An 18,414-nucleotide genomic window follows, 5' to 3' on the forward strand; every position below is an offset into this window, starting at 1 on the left:
GGGAAGAAGTGCCCTCCAGGATCCATCCCACCCCTTCTGCTGGGGCCCCGTGCACCTGGGCCACCCCCGCCCCCCCACAAACCTGCATGGGGCACCGAGTCAGGCCCACGCACAGTGGGCTTCCAGAAGGTTTCACACTTGCTTAACTAGTACAAATCCTTCTCCTCTGTGCTCAACAGCAATCATCCTGATGGGCTTCCCAACTCCAGTAGAGGCCCCAAACAGACACACCTAGCATATTTTAAATGGCTTTATTAAAGGCTATTAATATAAAATACAACCAAGTTACAAGTCGTCAGTAAGAATGTTTCTTTTTTTTTTTTTTTTTGAAAACGTGTATCAAAGAAAGGGAGGCGCAAAGAAAGGGAGGTGGCTCTGACATCCCCGTGGGGTGCTCAGCAAGGGCTGGATGACAGACCCCAGCCGTCCCCAAGGGGGCAGCACTCCCAAACCCAGAGAGTGGGGTAGGGACCCCCCAAGGGAAAGAGTTGAAACTGGTTTCTGACTTCCTGGGGGAGAGTTTGCAAAACACAGTCACCCAAAGCAAAACACTAAATCCTTTAGCTGAATCCCAGGTGCACAGAACGGGGGTGGGGTGGAGGAGACCCCCAAAACCAAATACAGGCTTCAGTTGAAAAGTGTGTATTTTTATTGAAAAGTGTGTATTTTTTAAAATAATAAATACAAACTTCTGGTTCTAGAAACTCTACCCTGATACATGGCGGGGGGCGGGGGGGAGTGAGGTGGCAAACCTAAGAGCTTCATTTGTCCGTACTTAGACACACCGAACACAGGCTCCCCAGAGGGCAGGGCCGGAACCATCTTTACACGGACCTCGGGGTGAAGAGGATCTGCTGGTCAGGCGGGATGGACACCCACCAGCCTGTGTCCTCCAGGCCTTCACTTCTCTCTCGCACAGCCCCTTACTTCTGAAAGCAGGGCCAAGCAACATGACTCTAGGATTTCCCAAGTTTTGACTTTACATTTAATCTCAGGAGGCCGTCGGTTACGAAACTTTAAACGCTGTCCTGAGAGATAACCGAACACCTCTAGGGGAGGATCCCAGGTGACACCCGGGGAGGCAGAGACTTTCAACCATCCCCCCACCCCCTCAGCTCCCAGAAGAACATGAAAGGAATAACTGGGCTTTATGAGAAAGTCGGCAAGAAATTAGAACCATCTCCCCGGAGAACAGGCAGATCACCTTGGGCTAACTGTTCCCGGATGTAGTTCAGTCCTCCCCGCTACCTCAGCACCAAGGAATACAAACTCACACCTGTACATCTCTCTCTCTTTTAAGGAACCCTGTTTTCAAGCATGGGTTCTAAAACAGCCCACTGCCCTCCAGGCTAGAGGTGGAGGCAGGTGGTAAGCCAGGCTCGGAGGCTCAGCGGCAGACCCGAGGGGCCGGCACCTTGCTGTGCTGTTTCAGCTGGGATTGCCCTTTTCCCTCCCCACCATGCTAGAAACCTTTTTTCCCTGGCATGTGTCAACTATCCTTAAATGGTACAAGAAGAACCTATATTTGCCATAATACCGTCAGTCACCAAAGCAGGAAGGTCATATCCACCACCCTAAGGGGCCAAATGAGGTTTAGGGACATAATGCAATTGGCAGAAACCAAATCAAAAGTTGGCTAGGCCACAACTTTGGCAGAAACGTTCTCGGAAAAAAGAAAAAAAAGTTGCCATGTGCTTTACCTTGGAGCCAGATAAGATACTCTGGAAATCACTTAAGGTCGTACGAAACAGAAATGCATTTCTAAAAAGACACACTTTGATATTGAAACCAGGCGCTCACTGGTCTGACTCACAGGGGTTAAGGCTTCGGGTGAGGAGAACACAGTGAGAGGCAATGTGTAGATAACACACGGGCACGTCCGGCAGGCTCACGCAGCTCAGGGCCACGGGTCAGGGCACAGGCTTCCCAGGCTAAGGCCCACGCTCCTCCTCGCCCTGCCCCACACACCTCGGGGGCATGGGCCACCTTGCTCCCCTGGGCAGCTGCAGAGTGGGTAGCCAAGTCTCGCTCCAGGACATGCCATTGCTATGACCACAAAGGTCTCCAGGGGGCGCTGCGGGGCGCTGCAGAAACTTGACTCTTCCACTTCTGCTGGTGGTCAGGAATGCGGAGGGAGATCCATCCGGAGAGTTTGACCAGTTCTCGGGATGAAGGCCATCCACTGCCCCTCCCAGTCTCATGCTGGGAGGTTCTAGCACAACTAATCAGAAGAGCCCCGTCCTCCAACACCTGCCATCCGCCCTTACTCCTGCAGATAGATGCCCCGGACAGGAAACAACAACCAGGCCACATAAGTAGCAAAGAACTTCCAAAAAGAAACCAGTACACACCCAAGGAAAGTGGTAGCCCTACAACGTCTATATCTAGATACAAAATAATGAAAAGTTAATACAAAACTTTTAAAACATGCAACTCTTCTTAAACAATGATGAATAGTTTGAATATGTATCAGGGCGGCTGAAAGAGCATCTCTGCTATGTGCCAACAGTCTGTTTCCTGGAAACGTCGTGAGGGTGGAGGGTGGCACACGATGCGAGAAGGGTGGCTTCAGGAAGCCCTGGACAGCTGGGAACGTTGGGTGGGAATTGGGGGCGGGGGGGAGGGGGGTCATGTTTCTGTGGTCACAGCCAGCCAGCGTGCTGATGTCACTACTGCTGAGGAATCACCAACAGCCACCCAACAAAACCCACTCGATTAATAAAAAGGGGAGAGACTAAAGGAGAAAGAGATGGAAGTCGCTTTTACGTTTTTTGTGACACGATGAGAAACCTCTTTCTCTGAGTGGGGGGAGAATTGGGTGGAACTGGGAACAGAAGCTTTATGTACAAGATCGACGGAATTCCTTAACAGTCTTAAAAAATTCCAAATGCAAAACTTCTGTTATCAAATCATTGAAAATAGCATATATATATCTGGCCTTACCAAAAAGAGAAAAATCTGGAAATCTGGACAAGGCAATATTTACCAGTTTCCAAACGATTAAGAAAAAAGTGTACAGAAACCAGGAAAATACACAAGGAAATATTGCCCATTTTATCCTCCTCCACCACACCACTTTGGAAAACACTTAGGGGTTCTTGGTTTTAATATATTTTTTTTTGGTCTAATACATTTTACCAGTTGTCCAGAAAATCAAATCCTGTCTTCAAGACGACATTACTTGAGGTGACCTGTAGAAGAGACATAAACACCAAAGTAAGACATGGGTTTCTTTCTTTCTTTTTTTTTTTTCAGTTACACATAATCTAAAAACAGCATCTCATTTAAATTGACCCAAATGAAATCGCTCGCTTCCATGTCGGAGGCTCCCTGACCTCAATTTGCCTCAGTGCTTGGAACCAGAAAATGAAAGAAACTTCAACGTGAGCCACACTCTGCCAGGATCCAGCGCTTTCCCCCCGCTCTGTCCCCGGGCAAGTCTGCAAGCAGCTCACAGAGAAAAGGAAACAAATGTATCTTTTCTATGTGTGCACGGACAGGCGTGCTGAAACGCAGTCATCACGGAAGAAGAGGACAAAGGACAAAGTCTTTCTGCGGCTCTCTCACACGAGCACGCGCATCCACCTGGCGCATCCACCTGCCCGGCTGCAGCCTTCGGGAAGGATGCTCTGACGCCCCGCCCTCCACGGAGCTGGCAAAGGGCAAAAACACTTCCATGGAGACGATGACACCCACGGACTAAAGCAGGTTCCCTCGAAGCTGGTGAGCCAAAACAGAAAAACCCAAAGTCAGGCAAGTGGTCCTCTCTCTGCTTTTCTACGGGTTTCTTCAACGAGGCTGGCATTTCGCTCTGCTCTGCACCCAGAAATCTGTTCATGTGCTCTCTCTGACTGCCCACTCCCCCTACACACACTTGCCTGTGTCTCTTTACAATTAGGACTCTCACGTGTTTTATGTAACAGCTTCCTTCAGAGGAAGACCCAGGTGCCAAGTATCCGAGAAAGATCACTAGGGAGGCTCATCGGCGAGTCTGGCAGGTCTGTAAGAAGGAGCAGGTGGGTGGGAAGGTTAGAGACACGGAAGAGAGCAAAGACACGGGGCAGGGGGCCACCGCAGGCAGGACAGGGAGGCGCCGAGGACAGGCTGGAAAGCTGAGGGGCCGCTGATGGAGGGCAGATGGAGCTCCTGGCACAGGGCTCCCCTTCTTCAGGAGGACAACTCACGAGGTCATCTGCTGGGAGAGGAGTGGAAGCACCTGGAACCCCATTCCAGGAGACGCCCAGACGATGACCACAGCTCAACAACACAAAACTCAACTGTTAAAACTGGACAAGGGATCTGAACAGACATTTCTCCAAAAAAGATGTACAAGTGGTCGATAAACAACATGAAAAGACAGTCAACATCCCTAACCACTGGAGACCGGCAAATCGAAACCGCAATGAGACCTAAGGTACCGTCTCCCAGCCATTAGGATGGCTGTGATCAAAGAAGAAAGAAAACCAGAGTTGGCAGGATGTGGAGAAACTGGCCCTCTCGCGCGCTGCTGAGGGAACGTAAAATGGAAACAGTATGGCGGTTCCTCAAAAAGTTAGTCACAGAATCACCATGGGACGCATCCGATCCTCTGCCGGCTGCATTCCCCCAAGAACGGAAAGCAGGGACTCAAACAGATATTTGTAGAGCCGTGCTCACGGCAGCATTGTTCACAGTAGCTGAGAAGTGGAAGTCACCCACGTGGCCACCAACAGATGGGCGGATAAACGAAATGCGGTAAATCCATACAGTGGAGTATTATTCAGCCTCAAAAAGGAAGGAAATTCTGCCACATGCTACCAGTGGGTGAACCCTGAGGACATGAAGCCGAGTGAGATAAGCCAGACACAGAAAGATGGAGACCTGTAGGATTCTACTTATATGAGATACTAAGAGTGTTAAATTCACAGAGATAACAAGTAGGATGGTGGCTGCCAGGGGTGGGGGGAGAACAGGGAGTTGTTTAATGGGTATAGATTTCATTTTTCAAGATGAAAGAGTGCTGTGGATGGATGGTGGTGATGGTTGCATAACACTGTGAACGGATCTAATACCACAGGGCTGTATACTCAATATGGCGGCACATTTTATGTTATGTATATTTAACCACAATACACACTTTTTAAAATATGTGTTAAAAGGAAAAAAAAAAAAAAGGACAACTAAAGAGTCTGGATGGCGCTAACATGGAGAAAACCAGCAAGGCACACACAGAGGAGTGTGGGGGGTGCAGAGTACCCCTCAAGTGTGCCTGCCTGCCTTGCCAATAGGTAACTTCCCCAGGCTCCAAAACCCAGACCCAAACCTAAAGACCCCATTTTTCCTCCCTCTGGCCATCCTCTTTTGTGAGCAGGTGGCCCCTTTCCATCCCTCCTTCCCTCCCCACCTCGGGACTCATCACTCCCACCCATGCAGAAAATGGCTGAATGTCAGGAAGCATTCAGGGAAGTGCTGTCCAACTCTAAGATGGACCTTGTTTACGTTCTCACCCAGGTGCAAGAGCGATCCACGATCTCCCCCAGAAATGGTGCTCAGACATGCCTATATCCAAACTACTGCTTTGTTCATCATAAAGCAGTCTCAAAACCAAGGCCTCTCTCTGAACTATGACTTTGGACTGGTTTATTTTATTTTGTTTTCGTGCAATCCTCCAACACTGGATCCATTTAAATTCATTACCAAACATTTTGTTTTCTTTTCACGGTCTCAGTCTCTTAAGCAATGCAGACCAACTGGCACAGACGATGGTCGAGGCTCCCACAAAGAAATGGGAAAGCACTCAGAAGCCACTCACCCTATTCTCCTGCACCGTCCCTTTCTTCAGGATGCATTCCTCTTCACCCAGTGAACCTTTCAGATCTTTCTTTTGCTTCCCCCCAAAAAGAACTCCTTTCTTAGGATTCCTCCCAGACACGTAATGCTATCCTGTTTGGAAACGAGTAGCTGCCAATCACTCCTTGAAGCCAGAGTCTCCTGTGGTCCCTGAGAACGAGCATGGCTGCTCTTGGTGGAGGCTCGGCGGTCCTGCCTGCTTCCTTCCTCCCCAACACCCCAGCCCGAATTTACAGACCTGTCAGTTGAGTGGGCATCCAAATCCCTCCCACACTGCCCTCTCCCTGCGAGTTCCTGCGCTCACTGCCCCGCTGCTGGCCCTCGCTTACCTGCCCTCACACACCTGGGGAAGGGCAGCGGGCAGCTGTGACATCTACGTGTAACAGGCAAACAAGTCATGGCACCGAGACAGAACCATGAGACGTTTCTCCTTGCACATGTGTCAGTCGCTGAGCTGGGGAACAACCCAGCTCTCCTGATCCCCAAAGTCCCCCCAAGGAATGGGCAAGAGAAAGAAGGGGGAAGAGGAGAAGAAAGCGAGGGCCTCTGTGGCCCACCCATCTTGTGGGAGGTCTCCCCGGGTCACTCCTGGAGGGAGGGGCCACCCACCTGTGTTGGCATGGGTTCCGAGAACAGAGCGTCCTCCACATCCTCCACGTCCTGCCGGTCCTCGGGAGAGGGCAGCTTCCCCACGGGCTCGGACGGGGTGGCTTCCTTCACCGTGCTGGTGCAGGCCTGGACAGGCTGGGGTCTCTCGTGCTCGATGCTGACACAGGGAAGGATGCGCTGCTCCTGGCGGAGGGTGCTGGGCCTTTCCACCTTGGCCTCCCTGTCCTTCAGGGCAGGGTCCTGCCGATAACAGGCAGGCAGGACCTTTTCACCTTTCTCCATGGACTTGATCTGGCTGGGGGTCAGCGACTGGAACTCAGCCTCGGGCCCCTCTCCCCGGGACCGCTCTGCATTGATCTTCCAGAAGGAAGCTTCCTCTTCCTTCCGGGCAGGACCCAGGGCGTCGAGGCTGGAGGACTTGCTGCCCTGGGAGGACCGGAGGGCCTGCGAGCCCTGGGAGGCTTTCGACAGCTGTCTCGGCTCGCTGGCCGTGCTGCTGGCCGGCTCTTGGATGGATAAAGAGCAGACACTGAACTCCATCTGACTCTACAGCGGGGACAGAGGAGAAAAGAACAAGCATTACAATCCACTGCCACGGGCGTGCAGCTCACACCTCCGCCCGCCTGACAACAGTAACGCTGGTTGTCGTCCATTTGCTGCAACTTTCTGTCCTGAGGGCTTTTCTTCAGGACGGCGGTCCACGCACCCACCACGGCAGAAGCTCAGACACCAAGGCCCTGCCACACTCCAGGCCACCAGCAGTGCAGAGACTCGGACTCGCTGAGGACTCCGGCCTCTGCCTGGTGAGCAGAGCACCCGCCTGTCTCCTCAAGAGTGAATCCAGCACCTTCCGGAGGAGGGGCTGTCTGGCAGTAACCACCCTCCCTGGAAGGTGATGAAGAAAGTGCACGGCTCCGCACAACACCGCCCCGCAGCGAGGGTCAGCACCCAGCCCCAGCACCCAGGCCCATCGCTCCCCGCCTACGGCGGCGGGTGGTGGACAAGGGTGAATGAAGCCAACAGAGCCGGAGCCTGTTTCCTGGACTAAACAGCCGCGGAGACCCGACCCACCCACCCCTGCCGGACACGCCATCTTCACAGCTGCTACGGACTGCGTGTCTGTGTGCCCCTCGAATTCGCACGTGGAAGCCCTACCTCCCGGAGTGATGTACGAGGAGGTGGGGCCTCTGGGAGGGGATCAGGTCATGACAGTGGGGCCGCCAGGATGGGATTAGTGTCCTTATAAGAGACACAGGAGCAATGATCTCTCTCCCACCATCCAAGAACATGGTCAGCGGGAGGCCGCCTGCAGCTGGAAACCCCAGCACCCTGACCCTCCAGCCTGCACAACTGTGAGAAATGAATGTCTGTTGTTTAACCCCCAGTCTGTGGTCTTTGTTACGGCAGCACAGGCTGAGCAAGACGGTGTGTCATGCGGAGGGGTACTCAGGGGGATGCTCCCACTCAGTAGTGCTCTGCAGCTCTGACCTTGATCCCGGGCCCGAAGCCCGGATGCCGTCCCCCACGGGAGACCGCGGGCCCCGAGGCCAGCGCATGACCCACACCGCGCCTGAGTGTCCCAGAAATGCTTTGCTCGATCCGAGGCTGCTCAGCGCAGCGACCTCCAAGAAGACCAGCTCTGTGCTGTGCTGGAGGACACATCGGGACAGGGAAGGACACCTCGGTCCCCGCTCCAGCGCAGAGCTCTGCACGGCAAGCGACGCGTGGCCTCAACCATTTCTACAATCCCTCTTGAACGTTCCTCTCCTCCTACTTCTCCCTCAGACCCCCTTCTTCTTCTTCTTCTTCTTTTTTAAATAAAAGTAATAAAACTATGATTCAGAGAGTTTGGTAATTAGAAAAGAAGTCGTTCATAAGCTTTCCTTCTTCCATAACCACTACCTTTGTATTTTTGTGTCGCTGTTTTCATATATTTATTTTACGAGGTTGCGATTCTGTTAGGCATATAATTTGGAGTAATGTTGGGGGGCCTCGGTGGTGTAGCTGGTCGAGCATCCGACCCTTGATTTTGGCTCAGGTCATGATCCTAGGGATCCAGGCCTCTGTCTGGCTCCACACTGAGCATGGAGTCTGCTCAAGATTCTCTCTCTCCCTCTGCCCCTCCCGCCCCCTTCTCCCCTCTCTCTAAAGAACCAAATAAATCAATAATCTGGGGTATTGTTTTTTCACTTAATCATAAGCACCATCCATGGTGTTACATGGTCTTCAGAACAATCATCTGTCCTGGGTACAAGCTAGTTCATCGAGCAGCTGTCCCATCAGCTCCTTAACCCATCATCTTCCTAACAAATAACCGGCTGCTTCTACCCTGTGCTGTTCTAATTAAGGCTGCCGCCACCATCTTCATGCATACAGCTCTTCCCCGTGTGGAACTAATTTCTTCAGATACCCTTCCAGAAGTGAAATATCAAAATGCAAAGTTTAAAACTTTTCCTTTTTTATGGTTCTAGATGCACACTAGCCGATCTTTCTCCAGGGCTGCCCCACTTTCTACCACCACCAGATACAGCACACTGTATTTCCAGTTACTGTTTCCACGAGGAAACAGTGTAATTTAAAAACTGTGCTAACTTAATATACAAAACATGGTTCTTTATGACTTTACTGCATATTCCTTCGCTCCGTTTTACACAGAGCACTCGCCCAGACTCACTGATGGGCAAAGATGTGTTTGTTAGGGGAGGATGAAAACACGGCTTTTCCCGAGCAAACTGCAGGCCCTGAACCCAGAGAGCGGGACGTGCTCTCTGCCCGAGACTTCTCCTAAAGCCTGGACCCTGACGGCTGGAGGTCTCTCCTCAAGGCTCAGAAGACAGGATGGGATGGGAGCACGAGACACTAAGTTCAAGTCCCAGGCACAGGCTGCTCGCTGTTGTAAAGAGAACCCGCGGGAGAAGACATCATAGGTCCAGCTCCGCGGACCGTGGCATCCTGAGTGCATCTCACGCATCGGGCACTTTCCCTTGCTGCTGGGCTGGGTTTTATAAAAAATGTTCACTCTTACAAATGAGGAAATGGAGATCTGGAGCAATCCGAGCAAACTGTCCTAGGTCACTAGCCCATTAGATGCAGCTGGATTTCCACTGGATCCAGTGATTCCAGGCCTGAAGCTGTGCTGGGCATCAGGCCACATATAAAAGCCACTGGCCACCAGGGACGACATCCACATAAACACCAGAACGTCCTGTACATGGCAGGATTTGGATAAGTACGTTAATGATCTAGTTTATTTTTAAAGGGCTGTTTCTGAATGAGCCACTCTCAGTACTCTGTATATTTCCAGATTCCACAACAGAATACAGGGGGACTGCAGGCATGAGAGATGATGCTTTCCTTAAATAAGCAAGTTGCTAAAGATACCACGGAAGTGGAGACCAAGGCTTAAAAGAGAGCTGACTTTGATCTGGAAATTGCAACGTAAGGAAGGCACTTAAAACTGAGCACTTCGTCAAGCCCCAGCTTTTTTAGGATCAGCAATTTCTCCAGTGGGATCTCTGCTCAGAAGCCTCCGGAAGGCCAGGCTGAGCACTTGTGGACGTGGAGGGCAGCCACGGACTGAGCCGGGGACGCTGAGGAGAGGCGGCAGTCCCAGTGGTTCCCAGACGGCTTGGGGCACCGCTGGCAGAGTCCCCAAGCAGCACCGGCCGGACGCGACAGCCTTGAACAGACCGAAACCACGGAGGCCGTGCCTCGGCTCCTTGGGTAATCGGAGGCCATGTGGCACTCCTCAGGGGACAGTGTCGTCTGGTCAGAAGAGACGGCTATGCTGACATTAGCGGCTGCTTGGTTTGGGGGTTTTGGGGCGAAATGGGGAAAACAACTTTACAGAGGAAAAAAACCTCTAGCACATTTGCTTCCAAGCCTTTTTTCCTGGGTATATGTTGTTTTTAATTTTGCAAAGAAAACAGGACTACACTCTCCTAAAAAACAGTCCTCCCTGATCAGTGGTGTGGGGGCCGGGTCTTCACCCAGCACGAAAACGGTTCCTTGTTTGTATTTCAAACCCACACCTGTTGGGAAGGGGCAGGGCGGAAAAGAGGAAAGGAGCAAAGCCCCCCCCCGCCCAAGTCTAGACCTCATCTCACTCGGCTCCAAAACTCCAGGGACTCCGGCGAGACCGGAGCAGAGCAGGGTGTAGGGGAGAACACGTCCGTTCCTCCCAGGCCCGGGTCCCCCTCCGGGGTTGCTCATCCTGCCCTGGGGGTTAGCCACCAATGGGGCTCCAAGACAGAGGGAACAGTGCCTCCGGACTCCAATGTCGTGCGGTCGGGCTGTTGCCGGACACCCAACCAAGATGCGGACGGGCACTACCCCCCCTTCCCAAAGCCGTCACCTGCCCTCCAACCTGCTCCTCCTCAGGAAACGCCAAAACCACCCACCAGCTCCCTAACCCTGAACTGGGCTTTTTTCTTTATTGGTAAAAAGGGGGAAATCACCATCCTTGCCTTGCTAGACTGCCGGGTAGATTAACCAAGCAGATGCCCGTGAGGGTTTGCATCTTAGACGAGCGCCTGGTGCACAGTAAGTGCTCAGTACACACAAGCTCCTTTGCCCTTCTCCTCAGTCCTGCGTGGGGCGTCAGCAGTAGTCCCAGCGGGTCCCCTCCGGGCTCGGGATCCTCTCACGCCTTCCTCTGGTCGCCAGGGGCACGGGCTGCGGTGCCTGTGGCCCAGAGCTGCAGGTAGCGTCTACACCGGAATAGCAGAGCCGGGGGAATGCTACGCGGGAGCCCCCAGGTTCAGTGCCCGGTGTCAGGCCACGGAGTCGGGGCTGCAAAGCTCCCCACAGGTATTACGGCCGAGCCACTGTCCTGTCCCGCAGTTCTGGGACTGTGGGGACTCCGTCCCCCTCGCCAGCCACCATGTCCGTGAAGGTCACGCCACACCAGAGGCCCTGAGAGACGGGCGTCAGGGGTGCCCTTCTGACTCTGGGAGAGATCAGTGAGGGGGGACGGGGACAGCCCTGCCTCGCCGAACCGACAGGTCTAGCGGGGGGCCACTTCTGGACCCTGCAATGAGCACTGCAAAGTGGAAAGACAACGGAGGTCCAGATCCTGTTCTCTCCTTTCTAGAAAAAAGGCTGAAAGCGCTCTTGGGAAGGGAGGTGGTGCCCGCCCTGTCCCCCAGCGCTGAGCGACACTGAGCCGGGGCCCAGCAGAAGGGCGCTGTGTGTGAAGGGCCGCAGAGGGGTCAGACAGGAAGTCGGGGTGGGGGGATCCGACTCCGCGGTCTCACGCAACCCTTGAGACGGGGACATGGGGGAGTCATGGCGACAGCCCACTCCAGCGTCCCCGGCACCAGCCGAAGCCCTAGGGCGGACGTGCCAAGCGGGGACTCGGAGTCAGTCACCCCGTGTGGGGAACTGGGTCTCAGCTGGCCACGTCCGTTCTAAAAACAGAAAGACCACAACCGAGCCCAGTATCTATTTTTACACCCCACTCACTGGACAGGAATGTGTAATACTTCAGTAAAGGGGGAGTGCAGGCCGCCAAAACTAACTGTTTGGCTTGGCAGCCTCCGACACATCTAAATTGTTGAGACAAAGCCTGCAGAAACGTTGTCAGGAAATGTAATAGTTTACTGGAGCAAATCTGAATAAATCCACAACCCATTTAGCATCTAAGCTCCCCACCTCCTCCTCCAAAGAAGGACGCGAAGGGGAAGATACGCAAACCTTTTCGAATCACAAAACTTGTAGAAGTGACAGCCTGACAGGAAAGACACAGCATGACTTGGCCACCGGACACTGGGAATGTCAGACCCTCCAGGCAAGCGGGGGGTGGCAGGGCCCGGTGGGCTCCCTGCCCCCAATCCCAAGGCACCGGCTCAGACCAGGGGCTAAGTAACATCCTCCTGTACTGTTCCCAGGGAGCAAGGGGACCTACAGACACCTGGACGGACCCTGCTCGTCCACAGTGCCCGTATGTCGGGCAGAAGGAGCCTGGGGAAAACCCCCCAGAGGCACAACAGGTGGTGGGTGCACAGGGGCCCCAGGGGCCGAGGTTATAAGGTTCAGGGACGAATCGTGGCCTCTGCCCTCCAGGGGCTTCTCCCACAGGGACAACAGTAATGCCGTGTTTTATTGATGAGGCAGCGTGGGGGCTACAACCCAGGTGAAGCACATGGGCTCGGATGCCTAGTCCACACCCCTCGCCTTACGCCTGCATTTCCTCACCTGTAAAACGGGGTTGCAGAGAGGCTCACACGGGGGAGAGCACCAAAGGTGCTCAGCACACATGCGGGCATGGGAGCCGCTCACCTCCACTATGATGGGGAAATTTGTAGGAACCTGAGTTTGCAGCAGGTCTGGACAACAGGCTGGACCTTCACAAATGGTTGGGGTGGGGGCTGAGCAAGGGCACTGAGGCAGGAGAGCACGGTGCCTGGGGGACGGGGCTGAGGGAACGGACACATCACTCCACAGAGACCTGGGAAAGGTCAGGGCGCCGCAGGGATCAGCTCTGGGTCTCGGGAAGGTGAGCCAGGGACAATACAGGGGGTGGGGGGTGAGGAGGAGTCAGGCTGTGATGGGGGCACGGGGCGGCTCTGTGTGACTCTGGCTGGCAGTGTGGAGGGACAGCCGAGCAGAGCCACAGTTTGGAAGCCAGGGCCTCCCCCATGCACAGAACATCCTGACGGAATGTCCTTCTGTCCCCCCACGGGCAGGAGCCACCCGCAAGCCGGGCAGACCCGAGCTCCACTCTCTCTCCGTCGATTCAAGCTGCCTGCCAGTTACTGTCTGCTCTGAGCCCCTACCCGAATCCTGACCCACAGCAGGACCAGTGACACCGGCTTCCGGGGCTGGAAGAATTCAACGTGTGCGCCGATGCACAGCACACAGGAGGTGTGATGTCGTTCACTGATTTTTCAAAAATTTAGCACAAAGGCTCATAAATGCTTACTCTTCTTCCCAAGGAAGGGGCTGGAAGGGGCTGGAAGGCCTCCCTACTCTGGGAATGGTCTATATTGGTCCTCAGAGACCTTGTGATATGAAAGGAATCAAGGGACCGATCCCCACCAGCCAACTTACCATCTCCAAATAGGCAGTGCACACTGGGAGGAGGACAAGACGGACAGAAAGAAGCCAGACAGCCCAGGCATGGAAAGGGGAGGCACAGTTCGGGGGGAGGGTGTCCCTAGAGCCCAGTGACCCAGCAAGAGCCAGGGCCTGACCTACCTCTGCAGGCATCTCCTCTAAATTCCCCAGCCCAGACCCACTGGGGAATGTCAAGAATCCTCTCTGCTCCCTGCCTCCCTCTCTGGAGCATTCCAAGTGCTGAGTTTTTTCCTCTTGAAACATCAGTAGCATGAGAGGAATCCACCGTGGGGCCCACAGGCACCCCCACCCCCAGCTCACCCACCAAGCTGATAGATGAGTGGGAAAGATGACCACCACTCCCCCCCAGCTAGGGTAGGCGGCTGTCCCTCTGAGCCTCCCTCCCGTGACGGAAGAGGGCAGAGAGACAGGGCTCTGGGCAGGTCAGCCTCAGATGGAGGGGACCTAGGCGGGGAGGGACAGGCTGGAAGACGAAGCAGGATTCGGAGAAGTGGGTGAACGGCTGTTACAGAGCCCTCGGGGGCTCTCCTGCTCAGAGCTGCGTCTCGCTGGGGCAGTGGCCCCAGGTCCCAAGCACAGTGCCAGCTCATTGTCCGCAGGTGGGACCACCGTTAGCTGGCCTAAAGGAAGGAGCCCACACAGAGGTACAAGAATCAGCCAAGAACCCCCAAATCCCTGGCATTCATGGTTCTGCCAACAGTCATGACCTTGGGTCAGGCGTACCCTGGCCTCAGTTGATCTCTCGGGGGCTAAGAAGTCAGAGCAGAGGAAGAGCTCGGCACTTAGCGAGCACGCACTGAACGTCTAATGAACTGGGAGCACCCGGCTGGCTCAGCGGGTTGAGCGTCTGACTCTTGATGTCGGCTCAGGTCATGATCTCAGGGTCGTGGGATCAACCCCCACAGTGGACTTTGCGTTCAGCAGGGAGCCTGCTTCCTCCCCTCCCCTGGCCTCTGCCCTTCCCTCTGCTCAAGCGCGTGCGTGCTCTCTCTCTAAAATAAATAAATCTTGGAAGGAAGGGAGGGAGGGAGGAAAGACGGTTGAACTGAATAGACAGAGGAAGGCAGGACCTTGTATCTACCAACACGTGTATACATACATGTTACGGGAACGGGGGAAAATGACAGAAGGAATGTGTTGCTAAAGCTTTTCTCCTGCATGAGTTCTGCCACCAAAGGAAGACATCCACTCACTGTTTTTTGAGTGCAGAAGTGTTTACTCATCTCTGAGCCTTAAGCAGAATGTCTGACAAAGACTAGATGTGTAATAAATGTCCTCTGAATTTCTGAAAAATCAATGAATGATGTCACAGAGACTGGAGAACGGAGGCTGCCAGGGGCTGGGGGAGGGAAGACGGGCTGCTTAAAGGGGACAGAGTTTCACTTTTGCAAGACGGAAGTGTTCTGTGGCTAGAGGGTGGTGATAGTTGCACAACAATGTGAGTGTACTTAATGCCACGGAACTGTCCACCAAAAAATGGCTAGGATGGTAAATGTTCTGTGTAATTTACAATTAAAAATTAAAAATAAAAAAATAGACAATGGATCAGTAACTGAATGAAAGGACCCAGTGTCATGGCTGCCAGGGTATAAAATCCTAGCTGGAAAATGCCTACATGTCAACTACACTCAAATTAAAAAACTATTTAAATAAATAAACCGCTACAAATTCTCTGCAACTCACCATCAAGAGCTGCGATCTATTTCCTCACACCTTGAATGCAGGCTGGACCGTGCCTCGATATGACCAGCAGAACAAAGCAGAAGGGACACAGGGCGATCTCCCAGCCTAAGCCTCAGGAGGCCCTGCAGGCTTCTGCCCTCGCCCCAGGGGACTCCCCCACCACCACATGAAGCAGCCCAGGCTGGCTCGCTGGCAACGCGGGGCCCCACCGACAGCCAGCACCAGCTGCACACAGAAGGGAGGTTATCCTAGAGCTGCCAGCTCCCACCAGATGCCGTCGGATGACAGGTGAGCCATCCCAGCCAAGGCCAACAGAAGAACAGCCACTGAGCCCTGCCCACACTGCTGAGCCCCAGAATCATGAAGCTGTGGGGTGGTCTGTTATGCATCAACAGATAACCGACAGAGAGGAGAAGGCGTCAAACAGGGGACAGCAAGAATCCGCCTGAGCCCCAAATCCTGCACCTGGAGATCAGGGCCACCCCGCCCTGCCTAAAGCCACCTCCTGTTTGCAGCTCTCTAAAGAGGTTCTCACCAGTCTGGAGGTCCTCGGGCAGAGTGTGACAGAGCCAGGGAGGCAGGGCACTCTGAGTCACGGCTGGGGAGGTGAGCGGTGGTTCCTTCTAGAACTCGACCTTGACTTGTGAAGACAGAGTAGGGACAAGCCTCTGCTCTCTGGAATGCTATTTTGCCTCCACAAGGTTCTAACTCTCAACTACGTAAGTCCGACCTCAAGAGATCAACCTAAAAGGTGAGGACCCCAAGTGAGCCCGCCAGTTGGTGAAGTAAGTTGGTTCTCTGCTAAGTGGGCAACACCTATTAACTTCTGGAGGCTTCTCAACTGACCCAGTTCCTAAGGGATGCGGCTCCCAACTGTGGACACTTAGCACCAGCACAGGTGTGATCCTTGATCCTGTTAGCTGTCCTTGTTCTCGAGACACCTGTGCCCAAGGCTGGCCCCAAGTGGCTGAGCCCTGTCTCGGCACCCACCCCAGCCACTGCCCATCCTTGTCCCAGAATGTCATCTGCAGAAAGTTAATAATAGATGGAATGTCCCATCTCACAAATAGCAGCTCCAGGAACATTTCACAAGATAAATTCTTAATAGAGCAGATATTCTCATGGGGCACAAGATGGATTTAGGGCTTAGGACGTTCTAACTCTTTTGACCTCTGTGGCTTTATCGCTGTGATACCATCAAACAGAGGACCCAGTCCAGGAAAATCTGTGCCACTTTCTGGAACACTGCATCCCAGCCTGTTCGGTCCCAACCTGCAGAGGGTCTATCTGCCTCTTACCACTAGGGATCACCTGCAGGGTCAGTGCTTCTCAGTTACCCCCTGGCAGCCCACCTAAGAAGCCTGAGGCCCCTGCTGACCGCCAGCATGCTGACGTTCTCTCTACAGCTTCCCTTCCGGGGTGGCTAGATGGGGGATGGGGGTGGGTCCTTGTTGGTTGTAGGGGTTCCTATATTTCCTTGATATCCTTCAGCAGCATCCAGATCCCTAGGGAGACCCCAGCTTCCAGACACACCATTTCGCTCACGCTGCCCTCTGCACAGACCCAGATGAAAAACGACACACGCGCAACGAGGTGCTTGCATCTTCACTGTAGGGTGTTCGGGATCCCACGTGACGGCACACTGGAGGCAGGAGGAATCCGTACCCACCAGATGAACACGTGCATCTGCATTAACGCCACGTTCTCTCAAAGCCACCTCTCGGCTCTCCCGCGAGGACCATGTCACGCCCTTCCCCATCCCCAGGACAGCTCGGGTCACTTGGTGCCATCAGCAGTTACTCACCAAGCACGGCCCTCATCCATCTGAACCTTGTCAAATATTTCATTTTAAGACAAAGGCCCCCCAGAAGACATGAACAGACATTTTTCCAAAGAAGACATCCAAACGGCCAACAGACACATGAAAAAGTGTTCAATATCGCTCGGCATCAGGGAAATCCAAATCAAAACCTCAATGAGATACCACCTCACACCAGTCAGAATGGCTAAAATTAACAAGTCAGGAAATGACAGATGTTGGCGGGGATGCGGAGAAAGGGGAACCCTCCTACACTGTTGGTGGGAATGCAAGCTGGTGCAACCACTCTGGAAAACAGTATGGAGGTTCCTCAAAAAGTTGAAAATAGAGCTACCATATGATCCAGCAATTGCACTCCTGGGTATTTACCCCAAAGATACAAAAGTAGGGACCCGAAAGGGTACGTGCACCCCGATGTTTATAGCAGCAATGTCCACAATAGCCAAACTGTGGAAAGAGCCAAGATGTCCATCAACAGATGAATGGATAAAGAAGATGTGGTATATATATACAATGGAATATTATGCAGCCATCAAAAGGAATGAGATCTTGCCATTTGCAATGACGTGGATGGAACTGGAGGGTATTATGCTGAGTGAAATAAGTCAAACAGAGAAAGACATGTATCATATGACCTCACTGATATGAGGAATTCTTAATCTCAGGAAACAAACTGAGGGTTGCTGGAGTGGGGGGTGGGGTGGGAGGGATGGGGTGACTGGGTGATGGACACTGGGGAGGGTATGTGTTCTGGTAAGCGCTGTGAATTGTGCAAGACTGTTGAATCTCAGATCTGTACCTCTGAAACAAATAATGCAATATATGTTAAGAAAGAAAAAAAAGAAGAAGAAGAATGTAGCAGGAGGGGAAGAATGAAGGGGGGGAAATCGGAGGGGGAGAAGAACCATGAGAGACGATGGGCTCTGAAAAACAAACTGAGGGTTCTAGAGGGGAGGGGGGTGGGAGGATGGGTTAGCCTGGTGATGGGTATTGAGGAGGGCATGTTCTGCATGGAGCACCGGGTGTTATGCACAAACAATGAATCATGGAACACTATATCTAAAACTAATGATGTAATGTATGGGGATTAACATAACAATAAAAAATTAAAAAAAAATAAATTAGAATTATTGTTTAAAAAAAAAAAAAAGACAAAGGCCCCCATGTGAGGGCGTCTCAGGTGTCTTGCAGACCCCCTCACTGCTCTGCCCTCACTCGGACCCACCGTCCCCGCAGGCCCCCTGGATGCCCACTTCTGCTGGGACGAGTGATGTGGGCTCAAGGGAAAACCAAGTGCAAGGCTTGGCCCTTCAAAGCCCTAATCTGACCTCAAGTCGAAGCCCTATTCCAGGCACACTGCTGTCTTCATCACCCCTATTATGGGAAGAGCCCTCCGA

General features: G+C 53.2%; 1 protein-coding gene across 4 annotated transcripts in view; it reads right to left on the reverse strand.

The window, feature by feature from the left end:
* Positions 1-235: 235 nt before the first annotated feature.
* The window catches only part of C7H1orf198 (chromosome 7 C1orf198 homolog), a 33,536-nt gene continuing 15,357 nt past the window's right edge, over positions 236-18,414 (reverse strand). Inside the window, exons 3-6 of one of the 4 annotated variants that reach the window (XR_013449761.1) lie at positions 6,439-6,984; positions 3,908-4,000; positions 3,586-3,720; positions 236-3,191 (exon numbers count right to left, since the gene is read on the reverse strand). Coding sequence is in view for 1 of the 4 variants with exons in the window: in XM_036106971.2 (XP_035962864.1) it covers positions 3,135-3,191; positions 6,439-6,984 (603 nt within the window). In the remaining 3 variants the exon portion in view is untranslated. Of the gene's footprint in view, positions 3,192-3,585; positions 3,721-3,878; positions 4,001-6,438; positions 6,985-18,414 lie in introns of all 4 variants that reach the window. The other 3 variants (XR_013449762.1, XR_004921885.2, XM_036106971.2) reach the window with 3 other exon arrangements.

Source organism: Halichoerus grypus, chromosome 7 (genome assembly GCF_964656455.1).
Source record: "Halichoerus grypus chromosome 7, mHalGry1.hap1.1, whole genome shotgun sequence".
Lineage (NCBI taxonomy): Eukaryota > Metazoa > Chordata > Mammalia > Carnivora > Phocidae > Halichoerus > Halichoerus grypus.